We start from the raw sequence: 26,844 nt of genomic DNA on the forward strand, positions 1-26,844 counted from the left end.
CTACAACTCCATGCAACTATGCTGGTCTTTCTTGTGGAGGTCCCCTGCAGCCTCCTTATCTGCTAGTAGTAACCTGCTCTCCAGGTCACATGGATAGAAGGGAAAGATGAGGCATTGGCTTATCCAGACTTGCATGCAGTGCAAGCCTCTAGTCAGCTAGTTCAGGACTGTCTAACTTCAGGGCACCTAGGGGCCAAAAGCTGCATGGATCACAGTGCTGGGGACTGCCCTGTTCCCCCATCCCCCTCCTCTGCTGCCTGAGCAACTCAGCATGTCCCCCAGACCTCTATGTACAGTATAGGCAGCCTGGCTCCTGCCATCTCTTGGCTGTTTGGACAGATTCAGATAGTCATCCGAAACATCTGCCCAAATCTTAAATAAAATGTTTGATGTTCAAAATTTCCTGATGAATTGACTAATTATCATTACTTCATTCCTGATGTTGATTTTACGTAGTAGGTATTTCAGATTAGTTTTGCTTATGGGTGCCTCGATAAAGCTACCACATGGATATACGGTACTTATATTTGTAACCTTTTCTATGCTTCCTGAGATTCACTCAGCAAGTATGCACATCGAAGCATACTACAAGAATGTTCAGACATTCATTTTTGCAAGCCAGAATCCTCTCACAAGATAAGAATACGTGCCTCGGTTTTACTGTGCTTAGCTTATGGTAATATCTGAACTTTCTGAGGTTATCTAATGATGTGTGGAAATACTGGTCAGATTCAGTGTTTTTAATGCTTTCCATTTATTTCTAAGACCACAGTGCACAGGATGCTGAAATCATCCTACGAGTTTAACACCACTCACTTGCTCACTGCAGGAATTGAATAGATCTATGAAATAAGATCATAGTCTGTTAATGGTAGAAGGCACAGAGAGGGGGTTCTGTAGTCTCATTCAGTGTTCAGTTTCCTGACTTGGGGCATTTGATAGGGCTGAATCAACTGCCAAATGGAAGATGGCTTTAATTGGGATGGTGAATGACAAAATAAAAATAACATTTGCATGTTTGAAAATAAAATGCAGTTACAGCAGTGATGGTTACTGAAAGTGAATTTCTTTCTCAATGTGATTTTTGGTTACACTTCAAAGTAATTTGTTTAATTGTAGAGGGACTCTTTTAGGGCTCTTTAAGAGATTTATCAACATTTCTTATTCATTGGATTGTTGCTTTTGATAGAATTGTTTTTTATGGTCTCTTAGAAGTCTGGACATTCACATCTAAGTTGTCTATCAAGAGTGGTTGTGTTAAACTGAATTCTGAAATATTTGTTTTTCTGTACAAGTTGATCTTGAAAGAGTGCCCAATTAGTTTACTTTGCTATGCTGAACTTTGTGGAGTCTATCAGTAGGTTTTAATTGCAGGATGCCTCAATAGGCCAGACAGGACTACTGTGGCTATATTTGTAATAATCTTTTTCACTTTAACAACAAATTATCAGACAAATTTTGCCTGTGTACTTCTGAAATATTTACCTTGCCAGGTGAAGTTTTAGGTCTGGTCTTTGCTGCTGCTGATTACACTTTGATTACAAAAACACTGCACAATCTTGCTTTGATCAGTTCCACTCTAGAGACAGTAGGCATTAGAAAGAAGGCTGGTAGGGAGATTAGTCCTTAGAGAGAAGAGATGTTTTTTTAGCATCTGGTGAAAATTTGATTTCAAGAATTTTACTGCATACTGCATGTACAAGATTTGAAGTCACAATACAAAGAAAGTTGTCTCTATCTTGTACAATACTCCACTGAAGCCCCTCTTTAGCTCTGCCTCCCACATAAAACCTGGCAAGGAAATCTTTTAGAGCAACTGGCAGGTCGTTATATTTTGCATTTGGTGGACTAAAGGGTGCGAAGAATTACAAGTCTGAGAATAGGTGTAGGCCACAAGCTGACTATAGTTACTGCAGAACTGTGAAGAGAGGCGGTATATAAGATGGATGGGGTCCAAGGGTCCAAATGATCTAGTACTTCAAGGGTGACCAGCTTGCAACAGGTGTGCCACAAGCGACAGGGGCAGCCTGTGTGGGGCACATGGCAGATTGGGCAAGGGGCAGACAGCACAGTGGTTGGTAGGGCAAGAACAGCAGATTGGGAAGAGAGAAAAAGGCAGTGAGCAGAAAACAAAGCAGATTTGGCAGAGAAGGGGGTTGGAATGGTGCTTGAAAGGTACAGGGCTAATTTGTGGCATGCCTGCCAAAAAGGTTGGTCCCCATTGCAGTGCTTCAGCTTTCTGTGGGAATTCGAGTAATTGTGGAGCATGTCTTGGACATTTTACAGGAAATGCACCTCTAATGGGCAGCTCTATTCGTTACCATCTGCAACTTTTACGTAGTCTCTTGATCTAGCTTAGGGAACTTTTTGATGAGCCTAATATTTGTTGTTTTCAATGGAAACATACATGAAAGTTTGTAGAGGTGATAGCTTTTATTTGACCAACAAGGTTTTTGCAAAAATCCTATAAAATATGAACTTCCATTTCTATCCAGGAGAACTTTTATAATCTTTTCTCCAATGGCTAATGAAGGGTGTTTGTGTCCTAAAGCTTGCAATTAAATAAGCTTTTTTGCAAAAATCTTGTTGGTCTAATAAAAGATATCATCTCTACTACAAGTGCGGATTGCCTTTTCCCCTAGACCAATACAGCTACAACCTGGATACCTGATAAATAGAAGTTTTGTAATTATGTGAAAGTAGAAAACATAAAAACTGACCAATCTCCTTGTAAGAGTCTTACATAAAAAGTTTAGGGGAAACTAGAACGTGAAACAATTATCTCTCTCATTCCAAAACTGAAACTATTAGCAGTATATATTTGGAATATCTGAGGCTCAACTTATGTTATAGTGTAGCTCGCTTTATCCTAGTATTTTCAGCTACAGTAAAATTTGATTTGAAGTATGATAGTAGGGGTCCAAATTCAAGTACCTTATGAACCACATATATTCTGCTAAAAACACTTTCAGTGATTTATTAGGTTTCTTTCAAAATTACCTTCTTTTAACTAGAAGGTAGGGCAAGCTACAACCTTTAGGCTGCTTCTGGATGCACGGCTGTGTGGTATGTGGCCCTGTGCTCATCTGCGGTGCCACACCCTGCACATTCAGGCATGTCCCACACTGCTACCTTGCAGCGTGGGGAGGGGCGGGAGGCAGTTGGACCCTGGGAGATCCCAGGGACAAAAAAAACCAGGGCGGTGCACATGGAGGCAGCATGCACCACCCAAAACTGGTGGCTGGCCGGCTGGAGCCACACTCCAGCTGTTGGCCAGCCTCCCAGCTGCAGAAGCAATGTGACTGCAGCTTCCCCAGCTCCCAGGATCCCAGGTAAGGCTACTGGGACCAGCACAGTTGCTGGCTCCAGCTTCTCCAACCCCTCCCAGGGTAATGTGCTGTGTGCAAGTGGGCGTGTGGCACTGGCATTCCCCAGGGATAACTAACCAGGATAACAGTATAAGGCGTGCCACTGGTAGTTGAACATAGATGTTTGGTTCTCCATGGACATCTGGATGCGGCCTTATTGCTCTTGTACACATGGGCAGGAGGGGGAGTGGGGGCAGTGGTTTAGCAACACTACATTGAAATGGTGGGTTTTTAATCGTGACCCACTGCTTTTCAGTTTAGGAGCTGCTATCACTATTATGGAACAATGATGGCCTGCTGGTACTCCAATCGGGGCAGGCTTGTTAACGACGAGGGGCCTGATTTCCCCCAACCCCTCATGAAGCCTGCCTGTGTGAGCTGCCACCAGGTTGCAGGGGCTCAGTGCTTTCCTCTGTGGCAGTGTTGCCCCCTGGGGCTGCCTGGGCAGGTGCTGTCCCACCTTGCAGACAGCACCCAATCCAGTGGGAAGGCAGCATGAGAGTGGCTGGGTGTGCTGGTGGCTGTAGAAGGTGATGGGGATGGTGCATGGGGTGCTGGAAGCCCACTAAACCTGAGCTTCCCTGAGCATGTCTGGACTTCCAGTGCCCCATGCACCATCCCCACTGCCTTCTCCGGCCACCAGCACACCCATGTGACGCATACATGAGCACAATTTTTTTATCCACAATGGGACAATTTGCTCCGTTTTTAAATACATTGGTTTAAGTTGCCATGCTCAAAGAAATTTTTCCACAAAAAAAATTGTGCATGTGTACATGGTGATGCCATTGTTAGACAAATGACTTGTTTCTCATCACTGTGTCATGTATACATGGCCCCACCATCACATGTACAATCTCCCTTAGAGGCCAACTGTTTCAAAGAGGCATGAGCTTTTGTAGGCAATTATGACTTTGGTCAGATGCTACGAATGAACTGGCAGAAATATTTTTTTTTAATAGAAGAGAAAGGTATAAAGGAAGGGGAGGCTGCAAAGTGTTATTGGGGATCAATTAGATCAGTGGTTCTCGGGGGTTTTAGACTCAAGGCACCTCTCATTTGGCTCCACACACTTTGGAAAATGTTAGCCCTTTTTCACTCACTTTTTACTACACAAAAATAATAGGTTTTTGCAACAGCAGAATTGTTCTAAGACAGACCAGAACAGGTCAGAGTATTTTTAACACTATGGGTTCCTATTTGAAATATCTGGGTTGATCGCGTTTGTACACTTAATAGTGTTAATATTGCATGGCACCCTTGAAAGGATATTGGGGTGCCATGGTACCCTGGTGGAGAATCACTGGTTTAAATCAGCTGCTAAACAAAACAGAAGCACAAAATTCTTGGTTCAGAGGTTATATCCAGGGATCCAGGTTTTCCATTTCCCATGGGGAAAAAAGGAGTAAACCACAGATTTTTACCAAAGGCAAACACAGATATCTCATTTTACTGGAGAAAACTGTGGGTTTTGCAGTGATCCCTCAGGGGGCTGAGAGGGAGCAGGAGGAGGGCAGTCAGGCAGGGAGCACCTTGTGCATGTATACGCACATGGCCCCAGGCAGCCTGGAATGCAGCTCCTTCCAGTAAGTTGTAGAGGGTGGGGAATTGAGGGCCCCATAGGGAGGAAGGGAGGGAAGTTGAGCAGGGTTGGGGCTGGGGCTGCTGCCCAGCTGGGCAGTTCCTGGGGCTTGGGGCCTGGGGCCGTAACACATGGCCACAGGGTCTGCCCTGGCTGTCTTTTTCCTTGGAGGTGTCTGATGTCGGAACCAGGCAGGAAGGTGCAAAAATCCTTCTTTTTTGTTTAGCAATGATGTTTATTTTTCCAAAAATGGCTAAATATATATTTCCAAAAAAAAGAAAAATAAACTTCATTGCTAAACAAGAAAGAGAGATTTTTGCACTTCCCTGCCTGCTTCTGACATCAGACACCTCCAGGGATGAAGACAGCCTTATCTGCACATCACAGAGCAACACTTACACGAAAGGACTCTCAGACCCAGGGGAGTACACTTCCAGCTTTTATCTCCTCTGTGCAAAATGAACTTTTATTTTCTACCTAAGAGCATTTTGACAATCTTTGATCCCTCTTCAGCCTGAAGAAGGGTACGTGTGCCCAAAAGCTTGCAAAGACAGACTTTTTTGCTACTTTTTAGTTGGTGTAATAAAAGATATCACCTCTGAACCAAGAGTTTTATGCTTCTCTTTTTCTCAGATCAACACTGCTACAAATAGATCCCTTAAACAAAACAAGACAGTTAACACTTGAAAGAACACCAAAGTAAATGGCTTGTTCAGATATTGAGCTAAGAATCCATAGCCCTTATTAAGACCCAGGTTAATACAGTCCAGTCTAGATGACTTCTAGTTTTTACAGTTTCACATTTAAGACTCTTTTTTGGGGAAACTGTAAGCAAGTAATGGTGGAGGATCAGGTGAATGAACCCTGAATGTTATAGTATGTATAGACCGGTCCAGGGATGATGTGTTTCGTGTTGATGGAGGAGCATGACAAAGGCCTGTAGCAGAACACTTTGCTGAGAGGCAAACTTGTGCAACTTGCAATATATTCACAGTTCTTAGATATTAGTCACAGCCTGAGACTTTTTTAAAAATTTCTTTCTTGAAAAAACAAGTGGTAAAAAGTCACCTCTCTTTGTTTTGTGTTTGTGTCTTTGTCCTTTCCAAGGTTATGCCTTTCTGCTGTTCCAAGAAGAAAGTTCTGTACAAGCTCTTATAGATGCCTGTCTGGAAGAAGACGGGAAACTGTACCTGTGTGTGTCGAGCCCCACCATCAAGGACAAACCAGTAAGCAGCATGTACAAGGCACCATAGCTGCCAACTCACTGGCTTTTTACCTCTTCAGTTTTAAAGCAAATAGATTTACAGGCAATTTGCTTATCCAGTGGCTCCCACCTCAAACTGTTCTGATTATTTTGCTGATTCTTAACAGGCTTACCTTCTTGCTTTATCAAAACTTATTTTTCCAGAAGCTAATAATAGCCATGCTGTTTAATTATTGTTTAGGTTGCTACTTTCAGTTTCATGCTAATAGAATGCCCTGTTACAATTGTATCTGTAACAAAAACTTTGGCTAATTCTTACTTTACTAAGTTTTTCTTAAAGAAATGTCCTATGAACTGAAATAGAAAACTCTTTAATCTAGAGACTGGTGCCAATACCTCATGAAATCTCTTCATTGCTTTCAATTCTGTATGTGCTTGCTAAGCAATTCATCATCTTGCAGACTTTTCACTTTCTTTAGCAAGCCTGCTTTGACACAGATTTGGTTTTCTAAAGGAGTGTTATTTAAAACCAATGAGAAGCATGCAGTTAGGCTCTTCTGATGACAGGCGAAGGGTGAGATAATACCATATGGAAGAAAAACATCTAAAGTGCATTTCTGCTGAGTCACAAGCAAATCAAATTTTAACTAGATTCTTCCATTTTTTATATACATAAATTCATTGCTACAGAAAACCAAATATATTTTGCTCTATTTAACTCCAAATCTATTGTGCCTTGGATATCTAATTTAATATTTTCCCCCAGTTCTCCCTTTTTTCTTTTTCGTCCAGAATTACTTTGCTTATTTCCATTCCCTATCAATCATAGGTATTGGCTGGCTAATTGTCTCTACTTGTAATGAACCTATTAATTGCTGGAAAAGAGCCAACTGCTATCAATAACATGCTTCTAATCATCTGGAAAGTAAAGTTGCATTGCAGAAGAAAAACAATGGAACTTCTTGCATGTAAAAAAATAGGTTTTCACCTTTAGTCTGGATTCAGAAACGAGTTTAGATAATTTTGTTGCTTGCTTCAGGAACTGTTATGTGACTTCCACTTAGCAATATTAGTCCAATCTCACTAACAGCTGAGCTAGAATAGAGGCTGAATATTAGATTGAACAAATTAACCTGTTCTCATCATAACTGTTACTAGGACAGTACAAAGACACTCAGGAATTGCTGTCTCTGTTAAATCCTATAAGAAAACTACTTCCATATTCTCTATTACTAATCTTTTATCTGGACATTTTAAAAACAGAAAGGGATCTGTTAGACTAATTTTTAAGACTGGTTTTATTCGTAATGAGTTGCTGCTTAACTTTTTACAGGCACCAGGACAAAAAAATAGTAGTAGTCTGTTTTAGACCGTCATGGTAATGTATTTCTCTAAACATCAAGGGTATGTAGTTCTTATTTCCAAATGTAATTTCAGCCATTTGCTGACTGCCTGCTTATTCCATGTGCACAAATATTTATTGCCTGCTCCAGTGGTTAAAATGCTTTACAAATGAGAAAGTTAAGGAGCCTGGCACCAATCCTGAAGACATTTAAATTCACATGATGGGGCTAATCATATAAGCAAAATTGCGTACATGCCTAATTTCTTGCAGGATTGGGAGTTTAGGTTTTATCTAAAGGTGGCTCTTATGTATTGTAATTAAATCATACTGTATGCACAATTCTTCTGGAATAGTCATTAAGGACATTCAGATAAAAGATTCCAAATAGCTTATTTGAATGAGAAGAGTATGCAACTTGCATGGATGAATGGAAATAGCAATTCAGTTGCAATACTAAATATGCTGTCAAATGTGTCTCATGCGGCAGGTTGGAAGGGTGAGTAGGTTCATCCAAATGGCTTTTGAGCATAATGCCTCATTCTGTACAATCTGAAGACTCCCAGTTCAGCTGCCCATCTGGCTCCTTAAGTAGACTAAGCAAATGTCTTTCCATTTAACCAAACCTCTTAGCTGAAGTGAAGGAATTAATTGGACTTCCTTCCTCTACTTTTATCAGTTCTTTTAAAAACATGTGAAAAGCCACATACAGTTAAAAGGAAGTTGAATGTCCAACCTGCAGCCTTAAATTCACACTATACATGATAAAGCTCCAAATGTCTATTTACATATTTTAATGAAGAATGTGGGAAAGACAAACTGGGAAAGAATGGACTAGATGAATGCCTGAGGGAATCAACTCAAGTATGGTCTCTAGAAGTGATACATTGTTTACCTTTTTCAAATGAACACTATGTTGTGCTTTACAAATACTTAGTAGGATAGATAATATGGTATATTTGTACTGTTTTCACTTTTGTATCCCATAATTTTTCTGATAGTTTATTTAAAAAAATATACATGTGCATAGCATATATGCCCTTTATTCTAATTGGCCTTAATATATTATCTTAAATACCCCCAAGTTGTTTCTCATTTTGATTACTTAAGTAAGGGAAATTAGCAATGAAGTAAAGACAAAATCAACAAATTTTTTTCAGGTGCAAATTCGACCTTGGAACCTCAGTGATAGTGACTTTGTAATGGATGGTTCTCAGCCTTTGGACCCAAGAAAAACCATCTTTGTTGGGGGAGTTCCACGCCCCCTCCGAGCTGGTGAGTAGGCACAGAAATTTAAGATAGGATGGACCATGCTGTCAGCACCTGGGTCAATACTCTAAGGCAAAGATATTCTGTCTGCTTTGAAGGAATTTTTTCACAATATATGTGGATTACTTTTCCAGCATATCCACTTTTTCTGTTCAAAGAGTAAAAATAAAACTTTTTACCTTCAAAATAACCACTAATTAAAGCCATATTGTTATCTTATTTGGAATTGTGATTGCTCAGCACATCTGGAAATCCAACTTTTTTTTTTAAAGTTGGGCATCTAAAATTAGAAGTCATCTCAAAATTAGAAAGTATGATGTACTTTATTTCTTATCATGCCACTTAAAAAACCTTAATTGTATATGTTTAGATGTTTTTATATTTTAGACCTGTTATATTGTAATTCATATTTGAAAAAAAAATGCCTTTTAAATAGTGAATTTATTAGAACTTCTCCAAAGCAAGACTATGCAGATTCTCCTACTACTACACTAAAATTTTAAACTTAAGGTTAGAAATGAGTGTAGGACATTTGAAAGCAGCAGGTTTTTTTCTCTGAATCTTATGGGTTTATGTGCATTTTTCTTAAAACAAACAAACAAAAACGCAAAACAGCAGCAATAAGGTTGCTTATTTCAGACTGACCTGCCTTTTAGGACTCCACAGGCTCACCAGTCAAAGGATGACTTACAAGTTTTCCAATACTATAGGAGAATCTACTAGTTACTGTGTTGTATATCATTTCCATGTCCACTTATGCGGAGCAGGAATTCTATTTAGTTTGGTAGAATGACTCTGACTTGTGGTGTATTTCATATTAAAAATGTACAGGTTGGTATATAGTCTCACTTTAAAGTGACATGCCAATATCAGACTTAAAAACTATAATTAAAAAAAATTCCCTATGTCTTTAGGTTCTGGTTGGCTTCTTATTCTAAACTAGTACAAGAAACATTAACATTCTTAAAACCTTGTTTAGCTTGGATAATGAAAATGACTGGTAGCCAGTCTTACTTTTGAGGTTCTCATGCACTAGCACAATACAGCAATTCAGCTAGAGCTGACATGGACAGGCTGAAGAACTTGCTGTCTCCCAATGTGGAACCAGAGGTGTTTTTGTTTGCTGTAGTGTTTTGTTTTGTTTTTTAAGGGTCATAGAGAAGTGGGACTGGAGGGGACCTTCATAGGTCATCTAGTCTTAACCTTCTCTTTACTCTTCCAAAGGGTACATCTCTACTTCTCCACAAAAGACTGTGTTTGCCCCTTCAAGCTTGTAAAGAATAGATCTGCTCAAGGCTGACTTTAAACACAGTTAATCTGTCCTATTTTGTAGATGCTTTATGCGTTTTTATAAAATAACGTGGTATAATCTTAAAAGTAGGGAAAAGCAGCAACTCATTTAAAGGGGCCCAAATGACTGGATTTCTATAGGACCTCAGAAGCGCTATAACCATCCTTGTAGCTTGGAAATGTAGGGGACTTCTAAATGTAAACCAAAATCAAATTAGACCTTTTAAAATTGACATTTCATAGAACCTAAATATGGGAACAAGTTATGTTAGCTGGTGCCAGTGTAGAGTTTAACAGTATCTTATTAATGTGATGATTTGTATTATATTAGCGCTGAGGCATTATAGTCTTATAGAAATATTTTTGGGGCTCCAAGTAATAGACTTAGTTTAAAGAAAAATAATTATATGACATTTACTACAATGGTGACCAAATTTCAGTGAATTTTGTTTGGATTTGAAAACATGATAGGGAAATATAAATCTGAACATTCCTGTAGTGCGCTAATGCATAAGAATCTAAAAGTGAAACTGGCTAGAAACTATATACAATAAATTGGTGTTGTCAAATTATTTTTGTTTGAGGGTGTGAACAGACAAGCTATACTAAGTTGAAGCAAGTACTTGCCATATGTTGTCTAATCCATGACAGTTGTCTTATACATCTGTTCTATCCCACATTAAGTAGAAGGTAAATAGTGGTAATTGAGCAGTTAGTTTACCCCTGAATATAAAACACCTTGGTTTAGCTTCGAGTTACCTGAGACATAATGGACATATGAAAATTACTGTGGATCTTGCTGACTCAGTTCAGTGTAACTTGTTTATTGTCCGCATCCTTAGCCAAACATGAGGGTAATTTTCAGACTACAAATTAGGAAACTGTTTTTAAAACAGCATTTTTGCTGTCATGGTATACTTTAACCTAAACAGCAAAGTCTAGATAGATTTTTAGCTTGATAGTTACTTTAAAGGTCCAATTCTGGAAATATTGTCCTCTGCAGGAATGACTGCATTATGCATGTTGTACTGATCAGTGATTTCTGTAATCGATTTCTATGTACATACTGATACTGGGGTACATCCAGAAGTGTCACCACTGATAAAATTAGTTTTTATCTTGTAAAGATCAAGGGCCAGGTTTGGAATTCTTTGGCCACTATTGTCTGTTGCACCTCTTATGTAGCTGCTGCTTTCAGTTCTTGGGTAGCCTTGTGTGCGCTGAACAAGGTAAACATTGGAACAACATGTGCGGGCCAATCGGGGGCGAGCCGGGGCCCGTCTTTGCGCACGTGGGCTGTGGGCAGCAGTCTGGGCACGCGGGGCCAGAGAAGACTGCGGCGAACTAGAATTGATTAGAGACGCGTTGTGGTTGATTAAAAGATTGTTTACTTACACCAAAAGATGGTAGTGGTGTAGGCTGGACAGCTTTCCAGGCTCAGCTCCGCTTGAATCCCTGTTGGAGGATTACGACAAGTCAGCTCTTTTCTCCGGAGTTGTCGAGGCTCTGTGGATTCAGTTCCCCCGGAGTTGTTAAGGCTCCGTGGGTTCGGTTCCCTCTGGAGTGGCTGAATCTCTGTGGGTTCGTATGATAATAATCTTCCCCGGAGTTATTAAAGCTCCGCGGGCTTGGTTCGGTTTCCTCTACCACGGAGTTGTTAAGGCTCTGCGGATCCGGCTTGGGTTTATAGGAAAGGGATACATCTAGGATTGCACTCGGCGACGGGGAGAGGCTAGAGGCTGATCAGACCTCTGTTGCCTGCTTAAGAGAGGCACGTTGGGTCCGTAAGGGTCCACGTCGCTTAGAGATCTTCACACAGCGCGAAGTCTCCTCCTCCTGGTGAGTTCTCTCTCTCTCCAGTTTTCCTCTCTCTCCGACTTGGGCGGAAACCACCCAAGCCTTTTGTACGGCTAGCAAGCCAATAGCTAGCTGCCACGTGTGCCTTTACTCAGAATCGGCCAATAATGTGGCGCAAATCTGAATACGAATGGCGGGAACTCTTTGCACCGAGCACTTCTCGTGCTAGAGCATGCTAGGGATGTTCAATGGAGGCACTGGTGTGTGATAAGGATGGTGGAGTTGAAAAGAGCAGGGGTATTGCTAGGTTTTTAACATGCCAGGAGGGACTGCATGGCTGTGGTATTCAGAGTGCAGTGGTAAACTTGAAGGAAACATTTGGAGAGGTAATTGGGGGAAGGAGGGGCAGCAGCAGAGAAGGGGGGGATCAGAGGAAAACATGATAAGCAGGAGTTGAGTAAGATGCATGTAAGGAGTAAGATGAAGGTGAAGATGCTCATTTGTTTCAGAATCCATTTCCGTGCTGATATCACCTCATACTTGGGGGAGGAACTTTTTGGGAAGAGTTTGGGGGGTGGGCAGTCTAATGACTCTCAAGTTCATCTCGTTATTTGGATGCTTAGGTCATGCTATTTGAAGTTGTTGGTCTGACAATTCAGATCTGGTAACTATCACACAAAATCTCTGAAAAGCTAAAGGGCTTAAAATGACATTCATTCTCTTTTTTGGTAGGCATCCAGAACTCTGCTGTCTGCCCTCCCCCCCAGCTTTTCTTTTAAATCAGTGAGCTCCTCTTTGCACTGCTTGTTCAATAAAAGCTATCTTTCTAACAACTAGCTTTGTCTTTGCTCACTACTTGACTAAAGGCCCTCATCGTGCCCCCTCCCCACTAGCCCTGGAAATGTGGTTCTAGGCAGTTCCTCTTTCTCAAGTAACCCCAAATCAGGCAAGCACACTGCAGATTTTGGTCAGTTTTAGGCTATCAAAGCTAACTGAAGTCATGTTGAGGAGAGAAGGGAAAGAAGAAAAGTGAACACACCCCCAACCACAGGTCACCCACTGCCTGGGATTGCCAAAACATGAATGCAAGCACACCTCACCCCCACCTGCCGTGTGAGGCATACTGGCTAGGTGCTTACTCCTACAACCTGATGTTGGAGGCACAGCATTTCAGTGCCTGAAAGATTACTGTTCTACCTGAAATTCTAGGGCAATGTATGCATGCACACCTCTGACCTGCATCAATTGGTTCCCAACCAGAAACATCGAAGAATGAGTGCAGACACGAGTAACAACTGCACCATTGTAGTTTCCATTTACCAAATTCAAGAACATTTGAAATATACATCCTGACGTGAAAATACAGTTAAACTGTAAGGTACCAAGGTCAGGAGTTACTTGACTATGTATAAATTTAGTGGACCTAGATGGCTTCAAGGACTGGAGCTCATAAACTGCAAGCTGATAGACTTCCATCCTCCACCCCCTACTTTAAAATGAATGCAAAAGCCCAAGGAAACGAATATGATTCTAAGATCAAATGTTTACAATGATAAACTAGAAAATATATTTATATTTATATTTTTCTTGTTACGACTACTGGGTTACTGTTTTGTCAGGAAATGTATACCATCAAATATAAAGATACAATACTTATGGAAACAATGCCTGCATTTTCTTATTGTCTCATTGACAGTTTAACTTTGACATTTGGATGAAGTATAACTGTTAATGACATACTGCTTGTTACACAAGATAGAATCTCAGGAAATTTTTCCTTATTACTTCTGCCATTTTTGTTACATTTTTAGTATACTTCAGAAGTTCAGGTTTTATTCTTTGTCCAGTATAACTTTTAAATTCCTTTTCTGTTTGCCTTGAGAACTTCCTGTACTTTGAGTTTACAACATTTGGTAATTTTTTCCTTGTAGTTGAATTGGCAATGATTATGGACCGTTTATATGGAGGTGTCTGCTATGCTGGCATTGATACTGACCCAGAATTGAAGTACCCAAAAGGTGCTGGGAGAGTGGCTTTCTCCAATCAGCAGAGCTATATTGCTGCTATTAGTGCTCGCTTTGTCCAGCTCCAACACAATGACATTGATAAACGGGTAAGTAAAATGGCATAGAATAGAATGATTATTTTTGACAAAATTGTACAGGAGGTAACGAATCTTTTTAATTGTGTGAGAGGAGGCTATAGGCTGTGATCTCTAGCTGAGATACAGTAAGTTGAAGCAAAATGAAAATGATGGACCTAAATTTCTCCTCTAAAGAAACAATCCTGTGTTGAAAGTGGGAAATAGCTGTTTGAAGCTTTTTTGGCTTTTTTAATTGCAAAAACCTTTTGGAAAACAAAGGCATGGTAGAATCTCTTGGCTTCTTTCAGTTGGATGTCTGTTCTTCATGCATCAGCAGTTCAAGTTTGATCAGTGACTGGCATACAACCTGTGGCATTTCAGCTATTATCTGCAGCCTGGCAATATTGTTTAGTTACCAAGAATTGAGCTGCAGTTGATAAAAGTGAAGGGTGAACTATAGTCACTTAGTATCCTGGTTTGGGACTGGAGCTGAAGCTACAGCTGCTGCCTGCCCCCCTCCCCATCGTGCATTGCCTCTGCATGCCCTGCCACTCCTTTCCCCCACCCTCCTGCTTCTTCATCTCCCTCCCAGTCTGCTGCACCCCTCCTTATCTTTGCTCTGTGCCAGCAGTCTCCATCCCTACTCCAGTCCAGCCCCACAACAGTGGCATGGAGTCAGTACTGCTGTTCCAGCCTAGCCCACTAGCAGCAGTTCTCAATTGCTGCTGCTGTGGGAGCGGGCTAGAGCTGTGCCCCAGGCTGCAGGGAAGGAGCCTGTTGGTGTGGAGAAAAGGAAAGGGGGGCAGATGGGGTGGGGAGGGAGATTTCGGGAGGTGGGGACCTGAGGCTGCAGGTAGCAGAAGTGGCACGGAGAGGGGAGGAGGGAGGAACAGGGGCAGGGGGAATCAGAGCAACCTGAAGCTGTGGGGAGGTGGACACAATGGGGGATTTGTGGGGGGACAGGCATCAGAGGCAAGCTGCCTGCCTCACTCACTGCCTCCATGCTGCCTGCCCCATTACTGCCCCCCTGCCTGCTTTGTCTATCACGCTGTATCCATTACTGCCCCCATCATCACTTCTCCTTCCACCACCTGCAGTACTGGGGGGAGGGGATGAATTGAAGATGATCCTCCAATAATTAGATTCCATACATGGAAAATTTATAATACATTTTTGGTATGTAGAATCTAATTATTGAGAGGTTGTCTTACATTCAAGGTCATCTTATATTCAGGTAAATGGGGCATTGCTCCTGTACAGCAACATGTTGGATTGCAAGGGTAAGTGGAGATTTTTGGGAGAGGTTGGGTATAAAATACTGTACTTTAATGCCTTTGTCACTTTACAGGAATACAGGACTCAAAGGGACCTCCTTAGTCATCAAATCTAGTCTTCTGCTATTACAGGCACCATGTCAAAGCTTTCATGAACTTGCTAACTTCCCTCCTAATAAATTTAGGGTTGGGGCCCCTTTATTCAGCTTGAGAGGCTTTTTCAAAATGTCACTGCTCTTGGGTTGGGAACCTACTAGTTTCCTGCATCAAATTTATTCACAGCCAGTTTTTATACCCATTTATTGAGCTGACATTGTCCTTTAGTTCAATCAGTTCTTCTCCTCCCCTAGTACCTATACAGGCAGCAGTCATACCTCCTTTAACCTTCCTTTTGTTAAAGTAAAGAAGCCATGTGATGTAACCTCTTCTCACATGATAGTCCATTCATTCCCTTGGTGAACATAGTAGCCCTCCTGTTCCATTTGGAGTTCATCTTTCTTTGAATATTGGTGAATAGAATTGCCTACAATATGTAAAATAAGGTTGTAGCAATTTTAATCATGTTGAATTTATACTGTACTGCAGCATGCTATGCAAGTTGATTAGTGTGACTGAATTAATAATACTTGGTATGCATTATTACTTGGCACTAGTAATTACAGACATACACAAGCTAACTTTGTAAGTGGTCTGTGGCAGCACAGAAGCAGTGTGGGGGGTAGTGCTCATGTACTTACCCAGCTTCTTGTTAGATTTTGCAGTCTGTGCTGAGCTGTTAACTGCTGCAGTTAAACTGCTATGGATACCCATGCTAGCAGTTTAGAGCTAGCTCAGGGATCTGTGTACTGAGCTCTGATCTCTGCATTTCCAGTGTAAGCTTATACTGAAAGCTTCAATTTCTATTTCTGACTTGAGGTTTTAAAATTTATAACTGCATGCAGAGGTAGATTGTTTTAATTAATAGTAAAAACAGTATAAAACTTCTAGCTTGCAAGTGAATGGAAAACTCCATGTTAAATGCGACTCATGCTCTTTGTCACAAATATCCTATAAATATTAAACTAGAATAGAATTACCTTGATGCTGAGTCATTAGATATTACTTTAGATATTACTTTCCTGAAGAAAAACAGGACATTGCAAGATTGAGAAAATGACAATATTATAATGGTACTTCTAACAATACTGCCAACTTAACACACATGATGTTAAGCTGCATTTTGTTCTCTTGTTCGTTCTCCTGTTTTATAAGGTTTTTCTATCCTCTTACTGTAAGCTGCCCAAGAAAGCCTTAAGGCAGAGTGCTATATATAGCACCTTTTATTTTATCTATCTATCAAATAAAGTTTAAAGTTTAAATATTTTATTTATATATATTTATACATGTGTATATAAATAAAATAAAGGGTGCTATATATATTTATATCTATCAAGGCAGCTTATGGTAAGCGGTTGTATATATTTATTTTTTTAAACTATATTTATAAATATTTAGTCTGGATCCTGACTGAACTAGGTAACTAAACCAGTGGATTTTATATAGCTATATAGATAAAATCTACTGGTTTAGTTACCTAGTTCAGTCAGGATCCAGATTAAATTTTTCCAGGTTACTGCCACTGAAAAGAAAATGTTGGTCCTCCATCATGAATGCGATCATGATTCTCTTTAAAATCATGGAAATGATCAGATGTAGTTATACATTTTAAATAAACTTAAAATGGGCTTGTATGCATATCTAGCTTTTTCCAGAGGTGGGTGAGAACACACATGGCACTGATCTTCATAGGATGCTGCAACAGGTTTGAAAAATTAGTTCCCAGTGATTCAAAGATAGATGTAGCAACCTAATTGTATCTAAAACCTTTGTTTTTTATCACTGAGATATTTTTAAAAATTCCTTGCCTGGAAATGTTATGGACTAGTTTGCATATGGACCTCAACCCTCCTCTTATTTCTCTGCTTGTTTAAGCCAATATACATCTTTAAGGGACAAATTCCATTCTTACCCCCTGATAAAGTTAGTGCAGTAGCCATGAAGTCATTGGGAAGATGTTTTGTACCATGTTGAGTAATATACCATTCACTGTTGCATCACACAAAGACTGACTGTCTTGGGGATGACAGTGTGCCAACATTTCAGTGAAGTACTGTAAATGTATGGGTTTAGGAAAGCAACAATACTGATACCTTACAAACTTTACATACATCCCCTCAGCTGATATTAACTGTTATATCGAATATACAAACAGGTTACTATATACTCTGTCTTCATCCTTTTACTTCTTCCAGTACTTAAGAGGCTGTCCAGTTCCTTTTGGTTACATTAGTAATTAATAAACAGCAGTTGGTAAATGTAGCATCTTGTGGGACCTCCAATACTTCACTCCCCTCCAGTGTAAAGTTAAGGTACAGATAGTGGCTTTTCCCAGGATTATATACAGTATTTAAAGTGACAGAATATTTCATCTTGTTTCATTTTATACATACTGTATTTCTCCAAGTATTCCTATTTTATCCGGTACAGGATCTTGCCCAAAAATTTAGTTTAACATCCCTCATCCTTCATTACTGCACTTTTGCAACCAGTGTTTGGCGACCTATTTTTATAGTATTTTCATCTTGGTTGTTTGCAATAAATACTGGGAAGCTATCAAAGCAGTTTTTTTTCAATGAGATTTCCTGCCAAACTTTGTTCCTCTCAAAATGGTTTTGAAAAAGTACCTGAAGTACCAAATCTTTTGAGACTTGCCTACAGTGTAAATTGAGGAATATCATTGTAACCACAGAAGCAGACTAATGCTGCTAATATTGATCCTTTTACCAGCATGTGAAATAATTATATGAAGCATTTTTCCTTTCCTATATTAATCTGCCTTTTTCTACTACAGGTGGAAGTGAAGCCATATGTGCTCGATGATCAGATGTGTGATGAATGCCAGGGCACTCGTTGTGGTGGAAAATTTGCTCCGTTCTTCTGTGCCAATGTTACCTGTTTGCAGTATTACTGTGAATACTGCTGGGCAAGCATACACTCTCGTGCTGGGCGAGAGTTCCACAAACCACTGGTGAAAGAGGGAGGTGACCGGCCACGCCATGTTCCATTTCGTTGGAGTTGAACCCCATGCCTACACCCAGCAGCAAGTACTGGAGTAGATAAAATCGAGGGAAAAAGCGCGCTGCCTCAGGGCTTGGTGTTCTGGAAATCTGTGCATTCGTCCTCGACTTTAACGAAGATATGGGTCTTTTTATTACTATTATTATTATTATTTACAGTCACATTACTGAACTCAGTGTCCAGTATAATACAAACCGGCAGAGTGTAACTGTACTGATTTTGCACTTTGATTCACACAAACATCTGCTTGGTACCTTAATTTCCTACACAAGACTTGTCACTAGTGACGTTACGTAGACTGCCATTCTCATCAACCTCCACTAGGTTGGTGTGTATGTGATGAAGATTTTTTTATTTTTATTTTTTATTTTTTTTTTTTTAACTGGAGCATGCACTTATTTTCAGAAACTTAGATGTGCCCCTAGCAGATGACTTACCAAAGGTAATATTCACAAGTAGGTGGCAGATGTAGCAAAAACTTAAACAGATATTCAGCAATTGTTAGTTTGGGTCATTTAGAGTAGGAATAACCCTTAAAGAAAATAAGCCTTTAGTTGCTGTCCATTTTGAATTGTAAGGATGATACCTCATAAGCTGGATCAGATTTTTTGTTTCTTTTTGTTTTGCTGAGGGTTTTTTGTTAGGTCTTTTAGTGTTATGTAAATGTATGCTGCAATAGCTTTTGCTGCTATTAAAATGGTATTACTAAATACCATAATACTCTATTCAGGCTAGGGTATCAATTAAAAACAGAATATGTGATTAAAATAGTGATGGCTGCTGAAAGGAGATCAGTATAGCATACAGAAAGCTTCCAAGGAAGGTCAATATATTTGACTGCATGTTTACTTAATCAGGTTGCTGCATGCAATAAATTTTATATATGTCTAATATAAAACTTGCCCACAGTGCACAAATTAAGAATCTATGTAGGCTACAAAATATTCAGTAAAGAAAAAATGATTACTGACTGGAGGAAGGCATGCCTCAGTAAATGTAATGCTTCTGAAATTAGGATCAGCCCATTACAGAATGACCTATATTACAAGAAATATAAAAACTAGCTGTAGGATATTCTTAAAACAAATTTGTGGATGGTAGATGAAGTACTTTGCGGTGCTCTGTTATATATTGTGCAATTTATTTTATATAGTAAAGTGATTATGTCTAGTACTGTGATCAAACTTAACTGTTAAAGCCTCTGTATCCAACATTAACATGTTTTTGACCGTTCATCATAACAGGTACATAAAACTATGAGCTCTCTCTCTCCTAATGCTTACACCATTTATGTAGCTGCAGACCTTGTCCAGAAAACCAAAGAGCTCATAATAGCTTTCCATACACTACCAATTAGATAGATTGTCTGTCAAACTGAGAAACTAGGCACATTTTAAGGAAGTTAGGGAAAAAGTGGTGCTAAAGAAATGTCTGCACACGCAAGTTAACATGAAATGTCTGCTTTCTGGAAGTGGTGTCAATTCCTTTGATCCCTGGGTGTATCCTGTGAAGCTTGAATTCAATTAAGACCTGCTAACAGAGTAGACATTTTTTTAGCATGTACTATGGGGCTGCAGATAGTAGTATATAAATATAAACACACTTGGTGTACTAATGATTGTGAGAATGTGTACACTATTCTGTTTTCATTTTTCCTTCATTTTTTTTGTTTATTTTGCAGTTCTGGGGACAATCTGACTGGATATGACACCGCATAGTAGACTTAAATGTTCTGGGTTTTGTTTGTTGTGATGTCCTTGTTTGTGTGTAACTTAGTAAGCTTTTTTCAATGTTTAGTTGCAAGTATTGGCTTTGAAAGGAAATTTTTTCTGTTTTTGAGAAAAAGAAAAAAATAGTTTTTTACCAGTTTAAAATGCTTATTACAATTATCCCTTTCGAGGTTACTTCTGGGCATTTTTGTGATATTGCTTTTTCCAGCCCAGGTGTCTTTTTTTCTTTTTTTTCATCTGTACAAGACATTTTGTTATGCACTACTTTTTGTATCTAGACAGTTTTCAACAGTTGGCTGATGATTTTTTTTAAAGAAAAAGGCATGCTTTCTGACTGACATGATCTTTTGCAATACCTCAATTTTGAAATATAGGAAAGAAAATGATATTTTCTAAGTAAGTTTATTCAGAAAAATATATATTAATTTAATTCTGCAAGAAAAATGATTTAACAGATGGGTAACTTTATTTTTTTCATGCTTATTTGAGTTTTTGAAAATGAAGACGTTAGAGCTTTATAACTGTAATATTAAAAATCATAGCTAACCTACAGAAATCTACCTAATTATGTGAAAAAAGTAAACCTTTTTTGAAGAAATACCCCTCTTTCATGTAGAAACACACCCCAGAGAGAGAACCTGGAAGATGTGAAGTACAGCATAAAGTTGGATTAAAACTAAAAGTTATCAGTAAAGAAAAGGTTTAGACAACAACTCCATTTGGTGCTGAAAGTTGTGAATAGAAGGTGAAAAATATTTTCCCTTAATTTGTATATTTATAATCAAGTGTGATTATGCACGACTGACCAGAATTGTGAGAGTTCTTCTGTTTGTATTTTTTTAAAGAGAACTTTTTTAGTTTATTAAATTATAACATGCTCCCTTTTGTTTTGTAAATGAATGTGCCCCTGAGTTATTAATATGCTATATTAAGAGGGTCCTTCAAAAAACATTATTTTTTAAAATAAGGAGTTCTGAACTGCAACTTGACTAAGAAGCCCCTGGGTACAACAGGTCCTATTGTGGCCTTTTATGATGTGAGACTTGAACTAGTCGAATTTTTTGAAGGCTAACCTAACCTCGACTATTTGTTGTTATGTGCAATACTGTTTGTACTGTTTGTATAAAAAAAAAGAAAAATGAAAAGAAAAAAGGCATAAATCTTTATTGCAGATTTATTTTCATTGCAGACTTTAGACATTGTGATTCACTAAGATCATTTTTCTACTGTCAAATATGTACCTTTTCTTCATGCTGGTATTTTTTCAATAGTAATGTAGCCTTTGTACTGAGACAAATTTTCATTGTTATTTTTAGAAAGATTTTTTGCTAAGAAAAAAATTAAACATATTTACATATTTTTCATTTTTATTTCGTATTTTCTTTAAGGAGTGCTTTCTCAACCATTAAAATAGTTGTTTCTGGGAGAGACTTTCATATCTGGTCAATGTCATTAATATTATTTTGTATTTTTACTTGGAATAAATTAATTTTATGATGCTAATTCTTTAAAAGTTTATTTTTTTCATTTCAGTTATTTTTGAAGCTAAAATCTTTGTAATATTGTTACTAAAGTGTCTAGTTTTTTGAAATGCAAAGCTTTATGTATTAACTTGCTGATGTGGTTTACAATAGTGTGGCAATGATGAAAATGGTTGGTTATGTAAAGTGATTGGAAAATTGTAATGAATAATTGGGCAATAAAATGACAGAATGAAGCAGAAAAATGTGATATTTTGAAAAGCCTTTTCCTTTATCAAAATGATTTAGGGAGATAATAGGGATGTCACAGTACCAGTTCGCTGTCTAGATTTATACACCACCAGTGCTGATTAAATACTATTGCTGTTATCATGAACTAAAATCTATTGAAATAATGGGTTTATGACCCTGCCTATTCAGCATAATACTCCATTGCTCTTTGCATCATGAACTTATCTAAACTCTTGTTTCAACACCAAGATGCAACATCCTAAAATCTTCCCCATCCACCATTGTTGTATTGTGCCACTTCTATTTATTTATGTATGTATGTATGTATGTATTTATTTATTTATTTAACCCCTGCCTGCACAACCTCCCTCTACATACATCTGTTCCATGCTGTCACTGAAAATTTAAGTAATGACATTGCTTTCCAAAGGAGTTAATACTGTTGGAAGCTGCACAGTTAATGCACAATAATGCATGTAACTTTTTTGTTATAAAGCAGTAATCCACATTGCCAGCATATTTAAACATGTTTGGCACCTGTTTCTTTTGCCTTTCTGGTGTTTGTTCTCTTATTTTTTGTCTGTGGTATCAGTTACTGTCCATCAAAACATATCTGTTCACTTCCTCTCTTTGCTTCCACTTACCTAGCCTTCTTTCCCCCATTCAGCCAGAAGAGCTGATGTACTAGAGCCAGTGACTCTGGCACTTAAAACAATCCAGACTAAAACTGGTGTTGCGTAAACAGGGCATACAATGACTTTCTCTAGATAGATCAGTTATTTCAACTAGTTATTGTTGACCTTTTCTACCTGATTTATGGAGTTGTGACAGAGGTCATCCATAACTTGTAGAAAGAAATGTGTCCAGAGTTGGCCTATTATGTATCCTCTGTGTTCAGTTCTGTAAGTAATGTATAGACTAGATCAAATAGTGAAGTAAATTTTAGACTCAAATTAGGTACTACTGGTTGGAATGTACACAAATTGCAAATATAAAGAAGATTAAGGACTGAAGGGGGAATCAAAAAATTCCTGCTAAGTGGTACAAAGTTTATGCTTAGATTTCTGCCTACATGCTTGTATTTTATGGCCTGCTAGTAAGGCATGGGCTACAAAAAAAATTGTAATTGCAAATATGCAGATAGCAAATAACTTTGCTGATTTCACTATGTTAGAGTAGTAAAAAATGGCGCTTAACTGGGAAAAGCTCCCATGTTAATATTTCAGTATTGTGACATCTCTACTTGCAAGGTATGAGTGAAAGATTAGTCACAGATTTGTACAACTGTCTCCTTTTGTTTAATCTGGCTTGTATGTAGTTGCTTTTTACACTGGTTTGTACAATGTCAGCTAAATCTTTCTTTTTTTTACTTTAAACCAGGCAAACTTTCTTCTCAATCTCAACTGCTATAGTGTTCAGTCATACCACACAGTATTTTATAGTCATGTTGGTGACTACTCTATACCCCAAATGGGTAGCTGGTCAGGAATTACAATGATCATGTAATTCTGGCACACAAATTTATATAAGAATGAAGTTTAGCAACAAGCAGAAAACCAGGGTGCTAATACAGGATAAACATTTCAGCTATTTTTTCTGGATGTAGTTCTGTTGGGGTATAAAGTATTAGATATTTGTAACTTTGCTGTCAAAGTAATGGACATAACTTTCAGAGCGTTCACAGCTAAGATCTCTGTACTTGTTTTTCAATTAACTAATTTTAAATGTACTGTATCTTTTATTACATGTTCTCTTAGATTGTTTTTTGCTAGTAAACCTAACAAGGCTTCTTCCTTTTTGGCTTGGACTAATGCTTGTATGGAACTGCAGTACTGTGACTAAACATGGAGCTCAATTGCTGCTATTGCTTACAAATGCTTAAACTTTGTAGTTTGGACTTTATTTTTTTTCTGTAACAACTTATTAAATCTAGTTGTATGAATTACTGACACTTGTCATCCTTTGCATATGCTAAGGAAAGCTTGGGAAATGCATTAAACAATGTGTTAGATTTAAAAAAAAAATCACACCTAATACTAAAAGCCTCTTCACTACTTGGATTAGTTAAAGAAATATGCCTACTCACCTGCATACAACCTCTACTAAACTCCTTTTAGTGCAGGGTCCATCTTCTGCATCTCTTGCCTCTTCAAAATACCAGTGAACTTTTTGCTTTTGAAGTATGTCAAAATCTTCCTTAGATTAAGTTCTTAATGTTGTACTTAATTATTGCAGATAAATATAGAAGTAGTTACTATGCAAGCAATTATGTTTCTGGGTTTTGTTGTTGAAAGGCAAAACAAAACACACAATTGTATCAGAACCAAATCTCTCTTGGTACTAACAGAGTGGTTAGGGTTGCCAACTCTGACTGAAGCTATTCCAGGAGATTTGTTTTTCCAATGTGACATAATGTCACTAATAGGGGTGCACCAATTAGAGACTTTTGTTTAGGCCGATACCAATGGCTGATTTTTAATGAGCCATATTGGCTGATACCAATCCAATTGCTGATATGCAACCAGGCAGCTTGGAGAGCAGCATCCAGCTGGTAAGTCTGTTGTGAGGGAAGGGGCATGGGGGGGCAGATCGAGGCCCCTGTGGTGAACAAGGGAGTGGGGCTGGGGCAGGGGCAGGCACTGCACAGCTGGGGCGGGGTGCACATGGGGCTGCGAGCAGCTCATCTGGGAGATGGCTCCCACTGCTACATGCACCCCAAGAGGGCATAGGGGGAGTGTGTGCCCCCAGATCTGCATGTGAGGCAAAGGCAGGCTGCTGCTGTGGGCTGGGGCTGGTCCAAGGCTGCATTCAGGGTGGGTGGCAGTGATGCTGAGAGGGGAGCTATGGGGGTGGGGGGAGTGCTGCAGCCACCACAAAATTTGCTGTAGCCCCCTTCCCAGTACTGCCTCTGCCCAACCTAAGTGCAGCCCTGGCCCAGCCCCCCTGCCAAGAAGAGTCTGGTGCAACCCCTAGCCCACAGCGGCAGCCCGCCCTTGCCCTAAGCACAGATCCAGAGGCACATGTCACCCTCACCCCAAAGCCCCCCCCGGATGAGCCACTCGCGGCTCTGTCCTGCATCCTGCCCTGGGTGGGCAGCACCTACCCCTGCTCCAGCCTCATTCCCTCCCTCACTGCTGGGGCATTGATCTGCACCACCTGCCTCATACCCCTTCCCTCACAACAGACTTACCAGCCAGACCTGTCTCCACCAGCTCTCCACACTGCTGGGCTGCACTCCTGGCCACCTGTGTTCTGTGCTGTGGCTGTGCATATGCATGGGGCATTTATCAGCTACATTATCGGCCATATCAGCTAAAAATAGCAGATTGCCAATACTGTCAATTTATATTGGTGCCAATCTGATATGGGACTGATGTGTTAATGCACTTCCAGTCATTAATTGTACTGTTTAACCCATTCACAATATTAGTCTTCTGGATTGCTTTCAATAGTCACTGGATGCCAACTCCGGTAGACTGGCCAATCCAGGGTTAGCAACCCTAAAACTGGTATAAAACTGATTTCCCCACTTCTAGCAACATCAAAGAATTGTGAGCCCATAACTCTTACTTCTGTTTTTCCCCTGAAGTGTGAATACCTATTTCAGTACAGAGTTTTTGTTCCTTAGTTATGTTAAATGTGCTAGTTTTCAACTAGCAATAATCATACCTAGGCTGGGCCTCACTGGCTATGATTCTGCCATTGTGCAAAGCATTGGCTATGATACTGCCACTGTGCAATGTTTTGTAATAACATACAAAACATAATTGCTTGCATAGTATACATTTACATTTGTAAATGCACGCTAAGTAGATTATGAAAAGCCTGTTTGACAATTTTTAACTGGAATAAGGATTTCCCAATATGTTCCAGTGCTGTAGATGGTGAAAAACCCTGAACAGGTCTCTTGTGGCACCTGGCACTTCTAAGTGTTTTAACCTTTTACAATATTTCTCCAAGTATCTTTTTAAAGAATGAACTTTTGAGATTCCTTCCCTGATTTTTAACAAACTAGATATGTAATTTCCATTGCATGTACCACAGAAGCCTCAAGGTTAAAAACTGGATTGATCAACCACAAAAACATCAGTACATTTTAATTTTTAATATCTTGAGTTTTAAGATGGCAGAGCAGGGCAAACTCGATGAAATAGGCTGCATGGCTCAGAATGGTTATTTCCTTGGAAGGGGCTAGACAAAGGCTTGGCTGGGATGATCTAGTTGGGGGTGGTCCTGCTTTGAGCAGGGGGTTGGACTAGATGACTTCCTGAGGTCCCTTCCAACCCTAATTTTCTATGGTTCTAATTCCTGAAAGGTGGATCTGTGCACTCTGCAACTTATTGGCAGACTGCAGAGCATACTAGCTAGCCAAGTACAAAAGGGTGTTTAAGTTCACCTTTTGCATTTTCTCAGTCCTGGTGCAATCTCTGTGCACTGTTGGTCCCTCTGTGCTGAGCCAATTAATTATAAAAGGAAAAACTTACCACCTAAAATTCTACTATTCTACTGATGCAAGTAACACTACTTTTGTCTCAATGCTTTTTGTGACTGATTGTTTGAAAACAGCACAATGCCCTGCTAGAATTATCTGTACTAAAAATGATAGGCTAAGTGCAGTACTTATGGCTGGATTACAATAGGAAACGTACGTGGAAACCTAGGAAGGTTCTGTGGGCAAGGTAAGTATTCTAAATGATTGCTTCAGTGTGCAAAGCCCCATTAGAACAGTTCATGGAAGAATAAAACAGTAGATGCACTTGCTTAATCATATGAAAAGTAGCAGCTTACTTCGTGATACCAGGAAACAAGCAGACAACTCAGAAGTGGATATGTTTGGAACATGCAGTAAGTAGCTAGAGACATTTTAGATGCTGATCTTTCTAGAATGCAGTAAAAAGTGGTGTTAACAATTCTGACTAATCCCTAAAAACTGGAATCCTGGTAACGAATATGTTATATCTTTTCACAGAGGGCTTGAAATTTGGGTTATTTTCAAAGCTGAATTTAACAGGGCAGCTCCTTAGAACCATTTTTCAGTAAATAAACACTTGATCTTAGCCCACAAGAGGCTGAAAA

General features: G+C 39.3%; 1 protein-coding gene and 1 pseudogene across 10 annotated transcripts in view; one reads left to right on the forward strand and one right to left on the reverse strand.

Moving 5' to 3' along the window:
- Positions 1-23,714, forward strand: part of CPEB3 (cytoplasmic polyadenylation element binding protein 3) — a 180,756-nt gene extending 157,042 nt beyond the window's left edge. For all 10 annotated transcript variants that reach the window (XM_019484225.2, XM_019484226.2, XM_019484227.2 and 7 more), the window contains 4 exons: positions 6,058-6,176; positions 8,657-8,771; positions 13,784-13,965; positions 18,100-23,714. In XM_019484225.2, the coding sequence (XP_019339770.1) occupies positions 6,058-6,176; positions 8,657-8,771; positions 13,784-13,965; positions 18,100-18,327 (644 nt within the window). In that variant the 3' untranslated portion in view covers positions 18,328-23,714. The remainder of the gene's footprint in view (positions 1-6,057; positions 6,177-8,656; positions 8,772-13,783; positions 13,966-18,099) is intronic.
- A 1,647-nt stretch (positions 23,715-25,361) lies between these two features.
- LOC132251280 (U4 spliceosomal RNA) lies at positions 25,362-25,482 on the reverse strand (annotated as a pseudogene).
- Positions 25,483-26,844: the final 1,362 nt, after the last annotated feature.

This window comes from Alligator mississippiensis, chromosome 6 (assembly GCF_030867095.1).
Source record: "Alligator mississippiensis isolate rAllMis1 chromosome 6, rAllMis1, whole genome shotgun sequence".
NCBI lineage: Eukaryota > Metazoa > Chordata > Crocodylia > Alligatoridae > Alligator > Alligator mississippiensis.